The following is an 18,791-nucleotide window of genomic DNA, read 5'->3' on the forward strand; positions in this document are numbered from 1 at the left end:
TCGCTGTTATTGATACATCTGCGTGCATACATTTTATCTGAATTGTGGCAGCTTGCATAGCGTTTTCCCTAGTACTGTCCATGATTTGAAATTTAAGGCCCTGCTTGACAAGAATTGCAGCACCTCCATGAGCTCTATCTGATGGATGGTCAGCTCTTACTGTGTCGTATCCAGTAACTTTAAAAAAAGATTTGCTAGTGAAGTGTGTTTCTGAAATAAGCATGACGTCAATGGCATTCGTTTTTAAAAATAAAGCTATTTCATTTACATGGTTGGAAAGCCCATTGGCATTCCATATTCCTAAGTTTAGATTTATTTGCATAGCTTATTTACAAGTAACATTATCATGTTAAGTAAATTATTGGTAAGTTGAGATTGTTTTTCTAGAAGCTGTTCTATTCTTTCTAGAGACTTGTTCGAGTTACTATTTCCTGCAGCAACTTGAGCGTATGATTGGTAATCTTTGGGTTGTTGGGTCGAATTATTAGACGGAGCAAATGATTGATATGTACCATGGTCATTTTTATTTTTGTCATCTTTGGTGTTTCTCTGGTGGTTGCGTCCGCTTATTATTTTTTTTGATATAAGATCCTGATAGACTTTACACCCTTTGTAACTAGCAGCATGATCTTCGTTGCAGTTGGCACATTTTGCTGGTTGCTCTTTATCTTTTGGGCAAACGTTGATGACAAATGAAGAAAAAATGTTAAATTTAACAAAAAAACGAGAAGGGACGTGTGAGAGGCTTTTTACGCGTCACAACTTTTGTACGTAAATGTGTAAATCTGCACCTTAGCGGTGTTTTGTCAAATTGTTTCTTCATCTGTCACCTACATCTACATCTACAACACTTCTCACGCTAACACGCTCCGTTAGCTCGTCGCCCTTCCCTAGACCCACACACTGCACACTCGAGGCAGAGGCAAAGGCACCGTCCGCACACAAAAAAAAAAAACAAATAACAGCTGCGGGACGGGTGGTTTAAAAGTCGGTTGAGGCATCGGTAGGGGGTGGGCAGCGGCAGGGGCCGAGTGAAGCAGAAGCAGAGTGTGAATGAGAGAATGTAAAAGAACAACAAAAGCTGCGGGACAGGGTGGGTTTAGCCACTGAAAATTAATTTCTTCATTGTGGCTATAATAATGATCCAATCGGATCCCAATTTAGTGATCTGATAGATATGGTCATTCTCTAGGGAATGGAGTTTTTAGTTTTCTTTAATTTTCAAAAGTTTTCTGTTAGTTTTCTGTTATCTTCAAAACTGTAGATTTGGGTGGTTTTCGCCCTTTTGCGGGGGCGGAAGGGGGCGTGGCTCATTTTTGAAATACACTGGTTTCAGTGCGAGCATATAGCAGTCTGGATGCAAAATTTGGTGGCTCTAGCTCTTATAGTCTCTGAGAACTAGCCGACAAACAAGGCGGACAGACGGACGGATAGACAGACGGACAGACAGACATGGCTCATCGACTCGTCTATTGATGCTGATCAAGAATATATATACTTTATGGGGTCGGAAACGTTTCCTTCTGTGCGTTACATACAACCGTTATTCCCCACAAATACAGTATACCCTAGTTACTCTTCGAGTACCGGGTATAATCACTTAGGTACAGATGTAGTACCGAAGCGTCTCACACGTCCCTTCTCGTTAGTTTTCTTTTATCTTCAAAATTGGGGATACAGCAGATTTTCGACTCACAAAAATCAAAATTTTTACATTTCAAAGCTTATTATTTTTCAAACGGTAAGCTAAACCCCCAAAAGTGTTTGGGTAAACATTATATATGCATTTATCAGCTTTATAGGATGGATAAGTTAATAACAACCAGCTTACAGTAGCTTACATTACTTAACTTATGTGAAAAAGTAGCGCTATCTCTAAAAAACCTTTGCCAGTTTTGCCATAGAAAAGAATCATAATTCTTTAAATATAAATACATATACATATACATATGTTTATTTATGCAATTTCTGAGCTGGTTTCTCATTATCACTTTGAAACCCGCCCTCTGTATCGTACCCGACATTTGCGGACACCCTTCTTATTTACGTTTTACCAAATATAATAAAATATCTCGCGCGGGAAGGGAGGGAAGCCTCTCTCATGGCATTTTAAGTAGTCGATTGAGTCATCGTTATTTTTCATATCACTTGTTTTTTTTTCATGAAAAGGTACATATCTTTAAACGGTGGCCAACAATATTAACATTCGGCTGTAAGTAAATGCACATGTGGATTGTAAATTAAGTATACACTTCGTAGATCGAAAAATGTATTATACGAGCATATGAGTATTTGTGTAAGGGCGGTAAATATGAGACAGACTAGCAGACATTTCGACGTCGCGTCATTGTCTTGTCTTTACAACTGAATCCACATACATATGTTTGTACTTTTGTATGTATGTACATATCATCAGCACGCCGTGAGCGTCTCGTAGCTCGTCTTTCCCCACAATGTGCATTGTCTTTTGTTCTGGCTTGATCGATCTTTCCACCATCCATTCGGTTCCTCTGTCGATTGAATTTAAGTCAAATATCCCTTATAAGAAATGTCTACAGCACAAAATACAGCACAACAACAGAAGATTGGTTACGTTTGCACTTGTTTAAATACTTTGATAAAGAACTTCTTACCTGTATCTATCTATACCTGTGCTTATGTTGGTTTTTGTTTATTTGTACTCTAAACGTATTTTTTATATATTCTTTCCTCTTACAGGTGCACGATAAAGCTGACCAGCATCTTATCGTCGGTAGAAATGTTTGACAATAAATTAGAGTTTGTGCAAATTGTCCCAGCCACTCTAATCGATGGTCTCCGCCATGATCGTGCAAATATAGTCAATATAGTCAGTATAAATAACTGATGGAGCAAAAACCCTCAGGCAAATCGGAGGTTTGTATGATTTATATCATAAAAAACCCCTGAAAAAAGAAACATGATCGAACTCTATGTACTCTACTCTTATATTCATTTTGAGAAGTCAATAAGTGTACTTATTTTTATGTACTTACTCACTTATTTTCACCATGGATGTGAACATATGTACATATATAAGTATGTACATATATGTATACATAAATACATACATACTTGATTAAAGATATGTACCTTTTCATGAAGACAAACCAAGTGATATGAAGAATAACCATGACTTAATCGACTAGTTAAAATGCCATGAGAGAGAGCAGCCGCGTGAGATATTTTATTATATTTGGTAAAAAGTAAATAAGAAGGGTGTCTGCAAATGGCGGGTACAATGCATGACTCTGTATAATCAAAAGTTAATTTTATAGGGTATCTTCTAGTTGGGCCACGTTAGCGATTTTATGTGTTTCCGATTGTGGCTATCCATAAGCAAAATACGGACAATGCGGCATATGCTGAGGTCAACGCTTTCTGTTACGTTGTTTTTAACGATCTTGACGCTATTGTGTGACTTGGTAAAAGAGTGGATGTGAGCGGGAACACAGTTATTATTAATTCTTAAGTTTTGCCATGTGGCACCATCGAACTATGTACATATGTAATGTGGAAGAGAGTCTCTTCATAATGGAAAACAGTTGAAAAGCAGCACGGGTACGGGTATTCTAAGGTGATTCATGGAGGCTAGAATATTTTGTACTACAAAGAACCTCACGGGTAGTCGTCTAAAGATATCTTGAAGGTCTCTTGATAAAACGGTATTCAATTAGAGTAAAATGAAATGCATGTCTGGTGGTATTTTCGGGAAATGTGTCGAAATTATCCGCATAAATATAATGGAGAAGCTTCTGGGCTCCCTTAGTTGAAGAACGTACCTGAAGACCACAAAATGTCAAAATATTTATCGTACTTCTGCGTAGTTTTGCTGTGTAGCGGCAAGTCCCATGGAGATCACTTTGATGAATGTGATGGAATGGCCAACGAATCGTTTGTCCAGAGCTTAGAAAGCTGTCAGTCTTATGTGTATTGCATGGGCGAGGACTCTTTAAAGGGTGACTGCGATGATGGTGAATACTTTGATGCCGAGTCAGGGGGATGTGATGATGCCGCCAACGTGCAATGCTTTTTGGATGAAGTCGACGAGCCAGAGCAGGAGCCAGAAGAGGAAGAGTTTACACCAGCCACGGAATCTCCAAGCGATCCTGCATCTACGGTGGATCAGCCAAGCGAAGTGGATATCCTCAATATTGCGCCTGTAGTGAAGCCTAATTGCCCAATCATCGACGATCCCAGCCAGGTCATATTAATGGCCAGCAACGAATCATGCACAAGTTATTATCTTTGCTATCACGGACATGCCATGGAAATGCACTGTAACAACAAGTTGTTCTTCAATGCTCTCACCGGGCAATGCGACCATGTGGATAACGTTCAGTGTGCGGTAGGTTTCGTTGAAAGACATCGATCGAACTGTTCACATTTACATTGAATCATTCTTCAGCTGGAAGATCCACGGGTTCACAAATGCCTGCCCCATATGACAGAGTTCTTTCCACACCCTGACAAATGCAACTATTTCTATTATTGCATCAAGGGATTTCTCACCATTCAGCAGTGCCCCTTCTACTACGGCTGGGACATCGAACGAAGGAGTTGTGTGCAGATAAATGTGGCGAAATGCTTTGGAAACTCCCGTCGAGAAAAAATATAGACCGGAAACTCCAAACAGCCAGAAAAACTCATTTCAGTTCAATGGCGTTATGTACACCTAGGAGATAAGAGGGGATAATTATTGATAAGTTACAGCGTTGTCGAGACAAGAGTCGTTTAATTAAATATAACTTATTTCAATTATCTTGATTTTCACCGACTGAACAGTATTGACTATAAAAAGCTAAGCACACAGCCCCACATCCATACAGATCGACTATGGGGCCCTCTTTGCGCTTTAAATTTGGACTGATCGCTTGTGGTGTTATTGCCGTGGTCTGTGGCATTAATGGCCTAAGCATTGCAGAATGTAATAACCAATTTGGATTCATAAACAACACGCTGCTCAACTGCAGCTACGCTTACATCAACTGCTCGGGCCAGGATTCGATGTTTTGTGTGGACAACAGCACCTGCAATACCGCCTTTAATTGCAACGAGACAATCGTTTCGGGTATTCCAACGGTTTCACCTAATAATTCATCAACGCCACAGTCGCCGAATACGGGTCCCTCCACAGCCTCGCCGTTGAATGTACGAGAGCAGTGTCGTCAGGGTGTAACCAAAAGGTTCAGCTATCCCCAAAACTGTAACTACTTTTACTACTGTGTGGATGGCTTTCTGCTGGTAGAGCAGTGTCCCTTGGGATATGCATTCGATGCCTCAAGTGGAGCTTGTGGTGGACGTATGCGGGGTTCCATGGACTGTTCACTGAAGTAGAGTACCGAAAAAAGAAATCATTTTTAATTAGCCCCGTTTCTTGTCCATGAAAATCAATTAAGCTTACAAATAAATTTAGCTTAGAGCCTTATCAATGAACAAGCGAACCGAACCAGATTCCCACCTATAAAGGAGGCCCTAACCTGGTAGATGAAAACAGTCGAAAGCCTTTATGTGGAAGTTGTTTATATTCTTTGGCTGCCTGCTGCCTGCCCATCAGGTGTCGGCGGCATTTTTGCAAGAATGTCAGGGAGTCATTATTAATAAGGTGACAAATCCAAATCAGGCGTGCAGCGAGTTCGTTCACTGTAACGGAGATGATTCCTACTATTGCAATGGTGATTGCTGGGAGCCTATTGATTGCTATGGTGCAATGGAAGAAACCAGTGCAGAAAACAACATTTCCTATTCATCGGCACCGGTCGCACCGCAAGACCCCATGCTAGCAGAAAGATCTACTACCCCAACGATTTCTACTCCTAGCCCATCATATCCCCCTTCTTCAGGAGCTACAATAGCAGCTGGAACAACCATTTCTAGCTCCAGTGTCCATGTAATCTGCAAGACGAGCGGAAGAAACAGTGTCTATCCCTATCCGGCCAATAGTAATTACTACTATCAATGTATATCGGGTTATCTTCTTCTGCAGCAGTGCGCGCAGAATTTTCATTTCGAGGCCGTACAAGAACGGTGTATTGCGACGAAACCTTATCTTATGATACGGCTATTCATGTAAGATTCCTCAGAGTCGTTAATAAAGAAGATACCAGCCCTGCTCTCAAGCAAATTAAATTCTTATAAATCTCAAATAACGGGAAGAAAACAACTTTGATTAAACAGTAGCCTGAGCAGTTGAATTTTGGAAACGATACAGAGAAGATGTCAAACTTTTGTGTTTTCCTGATTGTAATGGTCCTTCTTTTTGGCATATGCCAGGCGGACAATTTTGTCGAGTGCAATGGGAATGAATCGGGATTTATATCCTCTGAAAAGAGCTGTGCGCACTACATTTTCTGTAACGGAAATGATTCATATGATGGTGAATGCCCTGATGGCGAATACTTTAGTTCCGATACTGAAATGTGTGAGCCAATGGGCGATATTGACTGTCGCACAGGGATGGCTGTGGAGACAGATAATACATCATTATTAGAGTCTAGTACTGATAACTTAATAATTGTCAATACTGAATCGATTTTAGTGGGCGATACTTTAGAATCCACGAATCTTAATACCACTTCAGCAGCCACTTCGCTGAACGTTACACCACCACCACCATCCGCCGATGGACCAGACAGCAACACGACTATATTCCCCCCCAATGTTGACATAATTGTGGCCAGTATTTGCCCCCGCGAGGATAATAAAAGCCGCATAATATTAATGGCAAGTCAAAAGTCTTGCACGGACTACTATGTTTGTTATCAGGGTGAACCGTACCCCATGAACTGTGCGATCTCTTTGCATTTTAATCACCGCACTGGCAAATGCGACCATCCCGAAAATGTGCGATGTCTGGTGGGTTTTGATAGAAGACTTATTTCTATAAAAAAAACCTCAAAAATGATTTTGTATTATTTTAGGCGACGACCAGTAATCCCAGGGAGCAATGCAAACGGCACACAATGGATATTTATCCCCATCCAGATAATTGCAATTATTTCTACCAATGTCGACTGGGATATTTAATTGTACAACAGTGCCCTTTCTTGTATGGCTGGGACCATGAGAAACGATCATGCGTGGTTCTAAGCAAGGCAAAGTGCTATAACCAATTTAAATTTAAATAACAATAAAGCTTTATTGTGTCCTTTTAGCCTCTAAGCGTTGGGGATACTTATCGTGTGATTATTAAATTCTCATTAATGTACTTAAATCAAAGTAATTTTAGAAAATAGGATTTATTGGATTTAAGGATATTTATATATTTACAAAAAATTATAATGAAAAGATATTACTGGAAAGTCCCTCCTTGTACCATCACAAAGAGCGCTAAGAGGGCTTGAAAATAAATTGTCGCAGACTCTGCGTTGTGAATCATATCGACTCATTACATTTCTTTGCAGATAACCTTTAACCAAAACATGTGCTAAAATCATTTCATAATAATACATAACTTTATTAACTGTAGGAAAAAAGGAACCATTGACAGATTTGAGCTATGTATTTACTTGACAAGGCCTAAAATTCTTTCAGAGTTAATCTCGGCATTCCATTTTTTGTTGTTGTTCTGAAATGAATAGTGTAGGACGCATCTCAATGCCATCACGTAATTGGTTAGAGAGGAAAAAAATTAATTTTTTGTTTGCAAAAAAAAAAATAGTGTCTTCAATGATATGTTGTTTGGTTTGGGCCCGTTATCGACTTCGTCAACACGCACTTGAAAATGTTAATTTTCTGATATTGAGGGCGAGGTCTCTAGACGTCCCTTGTATCACATATATGCCAAGTTCTTCGGGTATTACAATATAAGAATAAAACTGCGCGTTAGTCGAGCTTGACACACGATGAAGTTCAATACAAGTAGATACAATAATGTGATGTAAATTACAATAATGACTGTTTTTCCACTTCCAGCAGTAACTAGTATATTAGTGCTCAGTTATATTGCCTCGGCCCAGAAAAACTGGAAGCTGTGGAAACCTACTAACTCGGTGACCATAAGACAGAATGGCGGTAGCTTGTGTACGAATCACCTGGTTGGTGAATTTTTGCAGCATTCTGAAGACTGCCAACTGTTTTATCTGTGCGTAGAGAACGGTGATGCTGTATTGGCCTCCTGTCCACCTACAATGCTTTTCAATTCCGATAGTAAGCTCTGCGATACAGCGGGAAATGTGAAATGCAGAAACAGGACAGAGACCGGCATGGAAAACACAATGCCACCGAACGCCGGTGACAGCGATCTTAACAACATTATCACGGATGCGGCTTCATACTGTGCCACGTTAACTCAACGGCAGTCTAACGATCTGATCGTTTATATAGGCAGTTCTAGTAGCTGTAGCACCTATTACATCTGCTATTATGGACAGGCTATTCTGCAAGAGTGCAGCTCTGAATTGCATTGGAATGCGTTGACTGGTAAATGCGATTTACCGGAGAGGGCTCAATGTACCTTGGGTGCTCAAGATAAAGATCCTCCGACTTATTCAACTCCTCCAAATGCTAACATAAACTCTGGTGTAGATGTTTGGAATGACTTTATCCATTGTCCCACTTACGGACAACATCTGTATCCACATATGCAGCGATGCGAGTTTTTTATTTACTGTGTGAAAGGACATCCCACTTTGCAGCAGTGTCCGTTTTATTATTACTTTGATATTACCTCAAAAAGCTGTCAGTGGTCGCGCACAGCTTTGTGTGTACGAGATTTAAATTTGCCGCCCCAAATAAAAATACAACCCTGAATCTACTACTTGTGTATTCACTTGTGCTGTCGATCGAACGACTCCAGGTTCTATTAGGAAGCCATAGAGCGGACAGGCTCGATGGAAACGACGCCTGAAAATTCCTGAATTTTCCTTGAGATGCATAACTTTGCCAGATATGGATACGGAAAACCCATTCGTGGGCAAACGCCGAAAGAAGGAGAAGTAAGGCATCTCAGGTAGCAAACTACCAGAAGAACCTAGCGTAGCAGGGTAAAATTTTGGAGGAGGTAACGACCCGATGATGAATAAGCGCCATATAACCTTGGCGATCAGTTGGAAGTTGCACACTGTCATCCAGGATGCAAACCTGGCAGCCGCAGCGGGCAGTAGTGACACCCAGGAGATCGCAGTGGACGTAGTCCTGTGCTCGAAATGCTCACAGAGCACTCAGTGCGCGAACAAGGAGCAGCAGACCGTCTGGATGAGGGAGGCAGCATCGCAAACCGAGCTGAGGCGAAGGCTAAGCCAACCTGTCGAGTCGCTTGGCTCGGTAGGGAAGCAGGCTCCAACACTTATGAGCCCAGCGCATCACAAACGGCACCCAAGAAGCAACAGAAGACTACCCGGATAAAGCCACACGAAGAGAATGCGACACCCAATGTCCCCAGCCAACAGGAGAACCTCGAAAACCCGGATATCGGGAGGAGGGTAGTGACTAAGAAGGTCAGAGCGCCGCGTCGCCCAGATGCAGTCGTAGTGCATGTGGGAGGCAAGACGTACGGCGAGGTGCTGGCCATGGTGACCAGGAGTGGAGGACAACCAGATGTCGGACCAGGGTTTCCAGGGTATGCCGCACCATCAACGGCCATCTTTTCCTGGAGGTGGCAAAAGACAGCTCAGAGAGTGCGGAGGCCATGAAGGAGAGCATCGCACGCGTACTTGGTGACGCAGCGGCAGTACGTGCGTTGACTGAGGACTCAAAGGTGGTAGTCTTGGAGATCCGCGAACTCGACTCCCTCGCGACAGAGCGTGAGATCTGCACCGCCATTGCGTGCCAGTTCCGAATCCAGGAAGGACGAGTCAGGGTGCGAAGTCTGCGTCGCAGCTACGCGGAGTACCAAACGGCGGTGGTCAGCTTGCCCTTTTCTCTGGGAAAAACAGTCTTGCAGCGGGGTCATGTGCGGACGGCTGAACCATCTGCAGGATCCGCGAAAGAGGAGGACTCCCGAGATGCTACAGATGCCTGAAACCTGGGCACATCGCAAGCAGCTGCAGGTGCGCGATATATAGGAGAGGCTGCTGCATCAAATGCGGCGTGCAGGGGCACAAAGCTGCCGACTGCATAAAGGAGCCATCATGCTTAATTTGCTCGTCAGCGGGCAAGAAGGAGACCAGGCACCAGGCCGGCAGCAAAAGCGTTCAGCGGGGTAGGACAACGCAACAAGACATGCGGTTGATCCAGCTCAACCTAAACCACTGCAGGGCCGCGCAGGACCTCCTGCGTGAACGGGGATCAGAGGTGGCAATCCTGAGCGAGCCCTACAGGGTTCCCAGCAGCAGCGATTGGGCCACAGATCGCTCGGGCAAAGCCGCGCTGTGGATATGCGGCATGGAGACACCCTAGATCTGCGACATAATGTCGGCCGATGGGTTCGTCCGAGGCAAAGTAGGCGGCGAGTGGGTCTACAGCTGCTACCTGGCGCCCAGCCTCCCGCTGGAAGCCTTCAGCAGAATCATGGACGAGCTGGTCGCAGACGAGGCCGAAGCGACGTCGTAGTCGGGGGCGACTTCAATGCCTGGGCCCAACGCTAGAGGACGCACGGTGCTGGAGGCCTTCGCCACCTTGGACATGGTGCTGTTCAACAAAGGATCACAACACACGTTCAGGAGGGGAGGCATGGGTTCAGTTATTGACCTCACATACGCCAGAAGCACGTTGGCTAGAAACTCCAGTTGGAGAATCTGAGACACCTACACCGCTAGCGATCACGAGACAATCGAGTGCATGTTTGGCAGGACTGAGAGGGGAAGAGCAGCTCCTACTCAGCTAAGGAAGGTGTATCGCCAGGTCACGCTGAGAACACAGGCCTTTGCAAGTGCCCTAGGGACCTACACGGCATCAGAGTCTGACGGAGCCAACGAGCGGGCGACACAACTGGGGGACGCGTCAGCGAAGTACGTTTGGGAGGCACCATGTCCCAGTCTTCTGGTGGAGCGAGGACATGGAAGGAATAGAGAAGGCAGCTTCAACGAGCCAGGGGAACTCCGCGACTATTAATCTGCTGCGAGGCATACAAAAGCGTGCGAAAGGAGTTGAAGAACGCCATTAGAGACAGCAAAAGAGAATGCTTCCTCAAGCTGTGCGACGCCGCCGAGGAAGACCCCTGGGAAGGCGCCTGTCAAGTGGTTGTCAAGAACATCAACGCCGGAACCAAAGCTCCAACGGACCCAGTGGTGTTGGAGGGGATCGTTAGGACCATGTTCCCACAAGGGCGGCCAATAACAATATCCCCGAGGAGATGCCTCCACGAGCGTACGTTTCCAGCGAGGTGGAAGAGGCAAAGTCTCCTCCTACAGGCCCATCTGCCTCCTGGATACGATAGGGAAGGTTTTTGAGGCTGAGTGCACCAGGCGGTCTTTCCGCGGTGCAATACGGGTTCAGGAAGGGGAAGTCGACGCTAGATGCCATCTCCAAGGTGTTAAAAACGGCAGAGGACGGTGGTCCGTCTCGAGGTGACACTCGACATAAGGAACGCCTTCAACTCGGCCGATTGGAGCCGCACGCTAGAGGCCCTTCAGCGTTTTAACATCCCTGCATACCTGCAAAGGAAAGTACGTAGATAGGGGCTCCGTTTTGGGATCCATCTCTGGAATGTCATGTACGATGGAATCCTGAGACTACCGATGCCAGCCATGGTGGGGTTTGCTGACGACGTTTCCTTAGGTGGGGGTGGCCAAGCACCTAGCAGCAGTAGAGTAGCACGCCAACGCGGCCGTTCGAGCCGTCGAGTCGTGGCTTACGGTCGCCGGATTGGACCTGGCAGCGCAGAAGACCGAGGCGGTGCTCTTTTCGAGCCGGAAAGGGGGTGCTCATTGACACTCGCCTCTCCTTTAAGGAGCACTTGGAGTATGTGCAGAGGAAAGCGGAACCGCAGGATCGCTCTCGCGAAGACTTCTGAACACCAGAGGCCCGAAGCATGCAACGGGAGAGCTCCTGGCGAGTGTAGTGGCTGGAGGACTGGTGCCCAGAGTGCGGCACCGGCATAGTGGAAGACGCACAGCACTTCCTCTTCGAATGCCACCGGTTTGACCATGAGCATCACCGCTTGGAGGCAGTAGTAGGCGCCAGCATCTGCTCCGAGACCCGAAGGCGCCGATTGGTGCCGATTATGCTGGCCGAGCCAAGGGCATGGGAAGCGGCAGCAGAGTTTGCCTCTAGCGTTATGCGAACTCTGAGAGTTTTGAAGAGAAGGCGTAAGCAGGTGACGGAGTGTGCGAAGCAATGCCTTGCGGTAGTACCGCGTGCGTTGGGCGCTCACTCCCAAATACGGCCCGCACTCAAAATTGTACAAAATTATAAAGCAAGAAAAGACTAGATTGAAGGAATAAATTAATAAAAAAAAACAGGACGGATAACAATAATCCAGAGGATCGTTTTGCCTAAAAAAAATAATTAGGGTCGACCTTCTAGAAAATACGCCGAAATTTCGAGAATAAATGTTTAAAATAGGACTGAGCAAGAGCACTTAATCTGCCTGGAATTCCATCACATGTATTGAAATTGAAAACGAGTAGCAACGTGTGAGACGCTTCGTACGCGTCACAACTTTTATATCTCGTACTCCGTCAGTATATCTGTCCCTCATTGTTTTATGTTTCGAATTTTTCATTTTACATTTTGTTCTGCATGTGCAATCTACATCACTTCTCACGTCAACACGCTCTTTTATCTAGCCCCCTTCCCTAGAGCCGCACAATGCACGAAGCACAGTGTGGAATAAAAGAATGTGCAAAAAATTGCACAGTATATGTATATGAAATACTACAGAAATACTCTGGTAGTTGCTCGCGCAACCCATCAACAGGTATTTTTTACACCCGGTACTCGAAGAGGAAATAGGGTTATTGTTTTTGTGCGAATAGCTGTTGTATGTAACGCATAGAAGGAAACATTTCCGACCCCATAAAGTATATATATTCTTAATCAGCATCAATAGACGAGTCGATAGAGCCATGTCTGTCTGTCCGTCTTGTTTGTCGCCTAGTTGCCAGAGACTATTAGAGCTAGAGCCAAAAAATGTTGCATCCAGACTGCTATATGCTCACACTGAAACCAGTGTATTTCAAAAATGAGACACGCCCCTTCCGCCCCCGCAAAAGGGCGAAAACCTCCCAAATCTACAGTTTTGAAGATAAAAGAAAACTAAAAACGCCATTCCGTAGGGAATCAACAAATTGGGATCCGATCGGATCATTATTATAGCCAGAATGAAGAAATTCATTTTCAGTGGCTAAACCCACCCTGTCCATTTTGTTGCTCTCTTCACATTCTCTTATTCACACTCTGCTTCTGCTTCACTTGCCGTGCCTCTGCCCTCCCTCTGCCCCTGCCTCTACCGACTTTTAATCCACCCCGTCCCGCAGCTTATTTTTTTTTTTTTTTTAGGTTTTAAGTTACCGCTCTACCCTTAGGTAGAGGGGAATTATTTGGCCACCCGCCTTTCAAGGGGGAAATCGCCACGTCGTAATATGTAACTTGGTTACAGCTTTGCTCCAATACTTACCTGGCGTAGAGGTTATTTTCCCCACGTGCTTGCAGTGTGTCCCGCAGCTTATATTTGTTTTTTTTTTTTTGGCGGCGAGCTAACGGAGCGTGTTGGTGTGAGAAGTGTTTTAGATGTAGATGACAAATGAAGAAAAAATTTTAAATTTGACAAAACACCGCTAAGGTGCAGATGTACTCCTCCTGCTTTCATACAAAATTAAAATGTTTAACGGATTTTGTTTGGTAAACAAACATAAAACAGTTTACCTAGAGAGCATGTACTTTGCCCACTTTGGTCATACTAGAGACAGAGCCAAATATATAGCATTTTATGTCGAAAGAAAATGTTGCGCATCTCAGTACTGGGACCTACGGTATATTTTGAGAATGTAAAGGTATATTTCGGTATTTTTTTAGACTTAGGCTGATTTTTTTTTTGTAATAACTCCGTGGTCCCACTGCTGATAACATTGTCTAAATTGTTTTATAAAAAAAACTTCAAATTAAAAAGTAAGAATGGAATGTGGCGATTCCGATCACTCAAAAGCATTGAGAGCAGTCTAGTACTCACAAAGCGAATTCGAATCCTTCAAATTGTTACTAAGCCTCAGGTAATCAATCTATTTAACTATCATACAAACAGCGAAACCGAGACCCTTTAACGAACGAGCCAACCTAGCTGGTTATTGCCTAAAATTGACTCATGTGCACACGTAAGAAACAAAAGGAAACATAATTGGAAACCGGATTAAAAATTATGCTGGACAACTTGCGAAGTATTTTTCGCAAACGTCGCCACTGCAGTGAAGAAACGCCACCTCCGTCTGAGGACCCTAAAATCCTTCCGTCATTTGAGGAGGATGAGGGGAGGCCGGAGTGCAATGATGACTATAGTGTCGCCTGGCCGGAAGCAAATTTTAACAGCACACCAGCCGATAGGTAATTAAATACTAAATAAGCACTCTGTCTCTCTCTCTCTCTTACAGCTTGCGTGTGTGTATAAGCAAAATATAAAAGTATAAGCAAAAGCATCAAACACTTCAAAGACACCTACTTAAAAAGCTTAAGCATTCCAAAATAGGCCATCAATTGGCCGAAACTGAAGCCACAGTAGGCAGAAAGCACAGGGAGTTCCAGAGCGATTAACACTTGTTTGGAAATCACAAACGCAGGCAGTTTAAATTCACACTGGATCAGCCGCAGGAGATGGAAATTGATGCGCAATCAGCGCAACGACCCAGCGAGAATAATCTTCATCGACAAAACTCCTTCAGCGTTGCCCACTCGGAGTCATCAATGAATTTCGACTATTTGCAAGGTCTTCGTTCAGGCACTGTGCCTTCCACATCCACAGCAGTCTCTGGCCCCAGTGACAATGGAAGCAACAACTCATATGGACTAGTCGACGACAGTAGAGCACTGGACAGGTTGTTATTCCATCCTACATAAAATCAATCAAAACTTTTAGCGACCAGCACAAATATTTAATGTTTTTTTTTATTCCTTACCTCGCACTGCTACCAGCTTAACTTGTTTATTGTTGTCTTCAACATTTTTGTGATAAAGAACCTCAGGAAGTCACCTTCACAGTTTTTTAACTTGTGTGTTGGCTGTCATTATTAGTTTAGTGTATAATTATGTTTAGCTGGAGAGCTGAGCCGAAGCAGAGAGGTCATTCACATTCTACATTTCATTGTTTCTTTTCATATAAAAACCAATGATCCCGATGAAAACATTAAATCAACTTGTGGACAGATCTATAAATACCAATGAGAGGTAAATAATAATTGTACACTTACAAACCTTGACTAAGACCTGAACTTTCAGATTTGTTAACATAATGGATCAGATTGATGCACGTGTAGAGAAGCTTCGCAAAGATGCTCTTAATTTACAAGAGATGAAAGACTATCTCTTAATGTCTATGGATCTGATTAAGAGCAACGAAATGCTTCAGAAGATGAGAGAGTGTGAGTGTCCCATTCCTAACACAATACGGAAAAAAAACAATTGAATGCCTCTGTTCCACTGTAGCCGAGCGCGAGGAGGTCATGCTGTACATACATCGAGTCAGTTCACGCCTAGGAACGGTTGAATTAAATGTGCGCACTGTGCGTGACAACTCTCAGGAGGACTCGCTTAGTCAAATAAATTCTTTGATCGACACTATGATAAAAGTGGGAGATCCTGTGATCGCCCGCCAACGTTGCCAGCTGTACTTGAACGCCTGCTGCACTAGTGCCATGGACCCGTCTGGACAACTGGACACCTTGTACGAGGCTGATGTCGGGCCGATCGACAAGAAATTTGAGAGCGCCCTACTTGGTTGTACCTTGGACGACCAGAAGAATATAAAGAAGCGATTGCAGGCTTTAATGGGTTACTTAAACAAGCAAACTGTTAGCCATTAACTTGATTGTTTTTGATCTTTTTAAAGTATATACATAGCATTATTATCAAACCAAAACGAATCACATTACCAAATAAAAACAAGTGAAAAAATACACTGAATAAAAACCATTCGAAATATTTTATGAACGCTAAAATCAGCGTCGAAAAGATTTAAAATTTTTGTTTTTTTCTGTACTTTTGGTTAATATACTAAATTACTGTAAATAAAAGTTAAAATACATCGTTATACAGCATTCCCGGAAAACACATTTGTTGCGTTTTCAAGACCCGATCACTTAGTACCCACACGGCGCCATTGTTTCCAAAAAATATTTGCTGTAAGTTTTTCGATGTCATATAGATGATTTCGTTTCCCTCAGCAGTGATGTTAGCCAGCTGGACACACCGTACAACCGCTCCAAACTTTGGTATGACATAGTACAAGGTGCCCAAGCTGTCCATGATCATGCTGCGACCGTTTCCCAAAAGAGTGCCCAGGCGGGTAACTTGTATGTGTGATTTTAAAGAACTGGAGGTTAATTCAGAGTTATCTTCCCATTGCAGACTGTCCAAGGAGCTATAGATCCCACCATCTTTATCGGCAACTATTAATTCGCCCTGAAGACCAAAGGTAAAGTCAATTGGCTTGATGGGGAAGGACTGTTGCATGCTCTCGTACTTGTGACTTTTCAAGGATCGATTTTTCCAGGTCTGCTCTAGTATGTCGTAGGTCAGAATATGCGGGCCATGGCCCAGAATAAAGTATATGTGTCGTTCAAGTTTGGAGCTTTTTGCCTTGGGTCCGAATCTAACAACCAAACTTTGGGTGTCTTTGACGTCAATGTGCTGACCGCAGTCAATTCTCAGGAGCTCTTCATTATTGCGTATCAAATCAAAAACAAACAGCCTGGGCCGGCACCTGCTGTCCGGCCAACCGATATCCATAACCCACAGGCGACTCAGGCCGTCCACCTGTGACCAATGTGCTTGCTGCAGCAATGTACAATCGGAATGAGCTCCATTGGCATGTATATTCCGGTGAGGAAATATCACAGTTGTCATTGGGAAGTGCGAAACCTGCCACTGGGTCTCAATAAGTGTTGGGGAATCGTTCCCTTTTACGGAGATACTGAGAAATACTCGCGAGTAATGCATCGAAAGGTGACGCACACTGTAAGTTGACTCGTTGAATCCAGTCTTTGTCAAAAGCCGCCACGATGCATTTGGAGTTGCCTGAGCAAGAACAAGCAAAATAAAGGGAACTATCTGTGTGACCATCTTCGAATGCAGACTATATACAACTGAGCTTGAAGTGTTTGGTTTGCTCAAGAACATACAAATCGCTTAGATCAGCAATTGGTTTCATGTGTCGGTCACAAATATGAATATCAGCGACCTGCATTAATGTGGACTAATATTTTGGTTCATTCGCTTTAGTATGTTGGTTATTGTGGGTTTTTCGGGTCCTAATGTTTGTGAAACGCATTAGTAAAACTGACTAGTCCGCTAAGATTTCCGTTATAATTTACTTGTAGAATTCTAGTGAAATAATACACTTGGCCAAGGTAAATCCCCGAATAATGTTCATCACGAATAACAAACCTTTCAAGAGGACTCCTAAATAACAAGATGTTTCCTGATGATTAGTTATTTAATAATAGAAAACGGCTCATCTGAAAAAGTTTGGTTTTTTCCTGTTTTTAATTTAGGTTTAAAAATGTTATCTCCGACTAACCATGTGTCACTGCCATTGGAGTGCTTCTTACAGGGCCTTGTCAGTTTTCTTAGTTACCTAGAAATTTCCGTGTACACCTAATCAAATGCGCTGAATTATATGTACATACAGAGATCATAAAACAAGAGATATTTCCTTCTAAAATAACTCATGATGTATCCCCTATTGTTTGGTTGAGGTGATGACTTTGGATTTACATAGATATGGTCTAAGTCCTTGATTGAAGTTAATGTTGATCGTCAACATACTTTTCAGCTTTGTATATTAGCCGAACTATATTGGAAACACATCCTAAAATATAGAAAATAAAAGCTTAAGTTCGCAAGCTCTTTGCTCTATCTTCCTCTGCGTTTGAGTTAAATATGACCGACTCGTTATCAGTACAGAACCGATATGATTAAAGCTTTCGCTAAGTTTCCCAATACCGGTCGACCTGACTTATGGGCAATGCGAGTAACAAACATTTCAGTTGTTAATGTCTTTTGGCCATCGACACATCGAATTCCTGTAGAACCAAAGAGGTTAATACATAGTACCTGTCGACTGCATTTAACATGTGCAACGCTCTCTGCGAATGTCTCAAATGCCCCGGCAAAGTTGTTTGCTGGTAAGTTCTGACTGTGACTGATTATTTACTCATTCATTCCACAAAACCTTGATTTCCTAAATAACAAAAACAAAATTGAGAAGGGGTCAGTTCAAGACAATTATTTTTAAATTGGGTTTTGATCGAGTGGATAGCAGGGGCAACTTAATAATTACTCTCTTATCCATTTTAGCTGCTGCTCCTGCGCCTGCAAAATGCTGATGAGCATTTTCTGCTCTGTTATTGTCTTGCTGGTCGTCATTGGATTAATTGTTTACTTCACGGTATATTATCACAAGGATAAGGATACCAAAGACATTCAGCAGCAGGTCTCCCAACTCACGCCCATTGTAAAGCGCAGCATACGCGATTATTTTAATAAGGAATATTGATCTAGGGCGATGAATTTATATCATAGACATTAATAACTCCCAAAAAAAAAACTAAATTAACCGAACCCGGGAAAAATGTTTATTTAATCTAATCGCACCTAATGCTCATAGTGGGATTTTTCCTTATCTACGATTGTTCGGACTGAGTTCTATGGTCGTAGGTATGGCAATTTAGAATTTGTCGATTTTT

At 43.2% G+C, this 18,791-nt stretch overlaps 8 protein-coding genes across 12 annotated transcripts in view; 7 read left to right on the forward strand and 1 right to left on the reverse strand.

Annotated features, from left to right (window-relative positions):
• The window catches only part of LOC117591273 (peritrophin-44), an 18,027-nt gene extending 13,242 nt beyond the window's left edge, over positions 1-4,785 (forward strand). The window contains exons 1-4 of one of the 3 annotated variants that reach the window (XM_034284471.1): positions 2,483-2,588; positions 2,719-2,895; positions 3,846-4,366; positions 4,427-4,785. In XM_034284471.1, coding sequence (XP_034140362.1) covers positions 3,899-4,366; positions 4,427-4,636 — 678 coding nt within the window. In that variant the 5' untranslated portion in view covers positions 2,483-2,588; positions 2,719-2,895; positions 3,846-3,898 and the 3' untranslated portion in view covers positions 4,637-4,785. Of the gene's footprint in view, positions 1-2,482; positions 2,589-2,718; positions 2,896-3,181; positions 4,367-4,426 lie in introns of those variants that run through there. The other 2 variants (XM_034284472.1, XM_034284470.1) reach the window with 2 other exon arrangements.
• LOC117591276 (protein midgut expression 1) overlaps positions 1-18,666 on the forward strand; it is a 21,416-nt gene extending 2,750 nt beyond the window's left edge. Inside the window, exons 2-3 of one of the 2 annotated variants that reach the window (XM_034284476.1) lie at positions 18,149-18,230; positions 18,403-18,666. In XM_034284476.1, the coding sequence (XP_034140367.1) occupies positions 18,178-18,230; positions 18,403-18,601 (252 nt within the window). In that variant the 5' untranslated portion in view covers positions 18,149-18,177 and the 3' untranslated portion in view covers positions 18,602-18,666. Of the gene's footprint in view, positions 1-18,085; positions 18,231-18,402 lie in introns of those variants that run through there. The other variant, XM_034284475.1, reaches the window with a different exon arrangement.
• LOC117591275 lies at positions 4,748-5,454 on the forward strand. Its single transcript, XM_034284474.1, has one exon. It carries the CDS (start codon positions 4,855-4,857, stop codon positions 5,353-5,355), a length of 501 nt encoding a protein of 166 aa, XP_034140365.1. The 5' UTR covers positions 4,748-4,854; the 3' UTR covers positions 5,356-5,454.
• On the forward strand, positions 5,524-6,142 carry LOC117591274. The gene has a single exon (XM_034284473.1). It carries the CDS (start codon positions 5,528-5,530, stop codon positions 6,089-6,091), a length of 564 nt encoding a protein of 187 aa, XP_034140364.1. The 5' UTR covers positions 5,524-5,527; the 3' UTR covers positions 6,092-6,142.
• On the forward strand, positions 6,201-7,167 carry LOC117591271. The gene is made up of 2 exons (XM_034284466.1): positions 6,201-6,873; positions 6,939-7,167. The coding sequence occupies exons 1-2, from the start codon at positions 6,235-6,237 to the stop codon at positions 7,143-7,145; spliced, it is 846 nt and encodes a 281-aa protein (XP_034140357.1). The 5' UTR covers positions 6,201-6,234; the 3' UTR covers positions 7,146-7,167.
• LOC117591284 (probable chitinase 10) lies at positions 7,908-8,768 on the forward strand. The gene has a single exon (XM_034284482.1). It carries the CDS (start codon positions 7,911-7,913, stop codon positions 8,766-8,768), a length of 858 nt encoding a protein of 285 aa, XP_034140373.1. The 5' UTR covers positions 7,908-7,910.
• Positions 13,952-16,017, forward strand: LOC117591272 (BAG family molecular chaperone regulator 2). 2 transcript variants are annotated; one of them, XM_034284467.1, is made up of 5 exons: positions 13,953-14,108; positions 14,484-14,924; positions 15,253-15,273; positions 15,325-15,467; positions 15,532-16,017. In XM_034284467.1, the coding sequence occupies exons 2-5, from the start codon at positions 14,704-14,706 to the stop codon at positions 15,906-15,908; spliced, it is 762 nt and encodes a 253-aa protein (XP_034140358.1). In that variant the 5' UTR covers positions 13,953-14,108; positions 14,484-14,703; the 3' UTR covers positions 15,909-16,017. The 2 variants fall into 2 exon arrangements, with proteins under 2 accessions (XP_034140359.1, XP_034140358.1); XM_034284468.1 differs by lacking the exon at positions 14,484-14,924 and having other exon boundaries at positions 13,952-14,436.
• On the reverse strand, positions 16,085-17,345 carry LOC117591270. Its single transcript, XM_034284465.1, has one exon. The coding sequence runs from the start codon at positions 17,221-17,223 to the stop codon at positions 16,120-16,122; it is 1,104 nt and encodes a 367-aa protein (XP_034140356.1). The 5' UTR covers positions 17,224-17,345; the 3' UTR covers positions 16,085-16,119.
• Positions 18,667-18,791: the final 125 nt, after the last annotated feature.

This window comes from Drosophila guanche, unplaced genomic scaffold (genome assembly GCF_900245975.1).
Source record: "Drosophila guanche unplaced genomic scaffold, DGUA_6, whole genome shotgun sequence".
NCBI lineage: Eukaryota > Metazoa > Arthropoda > Insecta > Diptera > Drosophilidae > Drosophila > Drosophila guanche.

Coding starts and splice junctions, on each gene's coding strand:
- LOC117591275 (XM_034284474.1), top strand. CDS start 4,855: ATGGGGCCCTCTTTGCGCTTTAAATTTGGACTGATCGCTTGTGGTGTT.
- LOC117591274 (XM_034284473.1), top strand. CDS start 5,528: ATGTGGAAGTTGTTTATATTCTTTGGCTGCCTGCTGCCTGCCCATCAG.
- LOC117591271 (XM_034284466.1), top strand. CDS start 6,235: ATGTCAAACTTTTGTGTTTTCCTGATTGTAATGGTCCTTCTTTTTGGC. Junction 6,874..6,938: donor CCGAAAATGTGCGATGTCTG/GTGGGTTTTGAT, acceptor GTATTATTTTAG/GCGACGACCAGTAATCCCAG.
- LOC117591284 (XM_034284482.1), top strand. CDS start 7,911: ATGACTGTTTTTCCACTTCCAGCAGTAACTAGTATATTAGTGCTCAGT.
- LOC117591272 (XM_034284467.1), top strand. CDS start 14,704: ATGGAAATTGATGCGCAATCAGCGCAACGACCCAGCGAGAATAATCTT. Junction 14,925..15,252: donor GACAGTAGAGCACTGGACAG/GTTGTTATTCCA, acceptor ACTTGTGGACAG/ATCTATAAATACCAATGAGA. Junction 15,274..15,324: donor TCTATAAATACCAATGAGAG/GTAAATAATAAT, acceptor CTGAACTTTCAG/ATTTGTTAACATAATGGATC.
- LOC117591270 (XM_034284465.1), bottom strand. CDS start 17,223: ATGTTCTTGAGCAAACCAAACACTTCAAGCTCAGTTGTATATAGTCTG.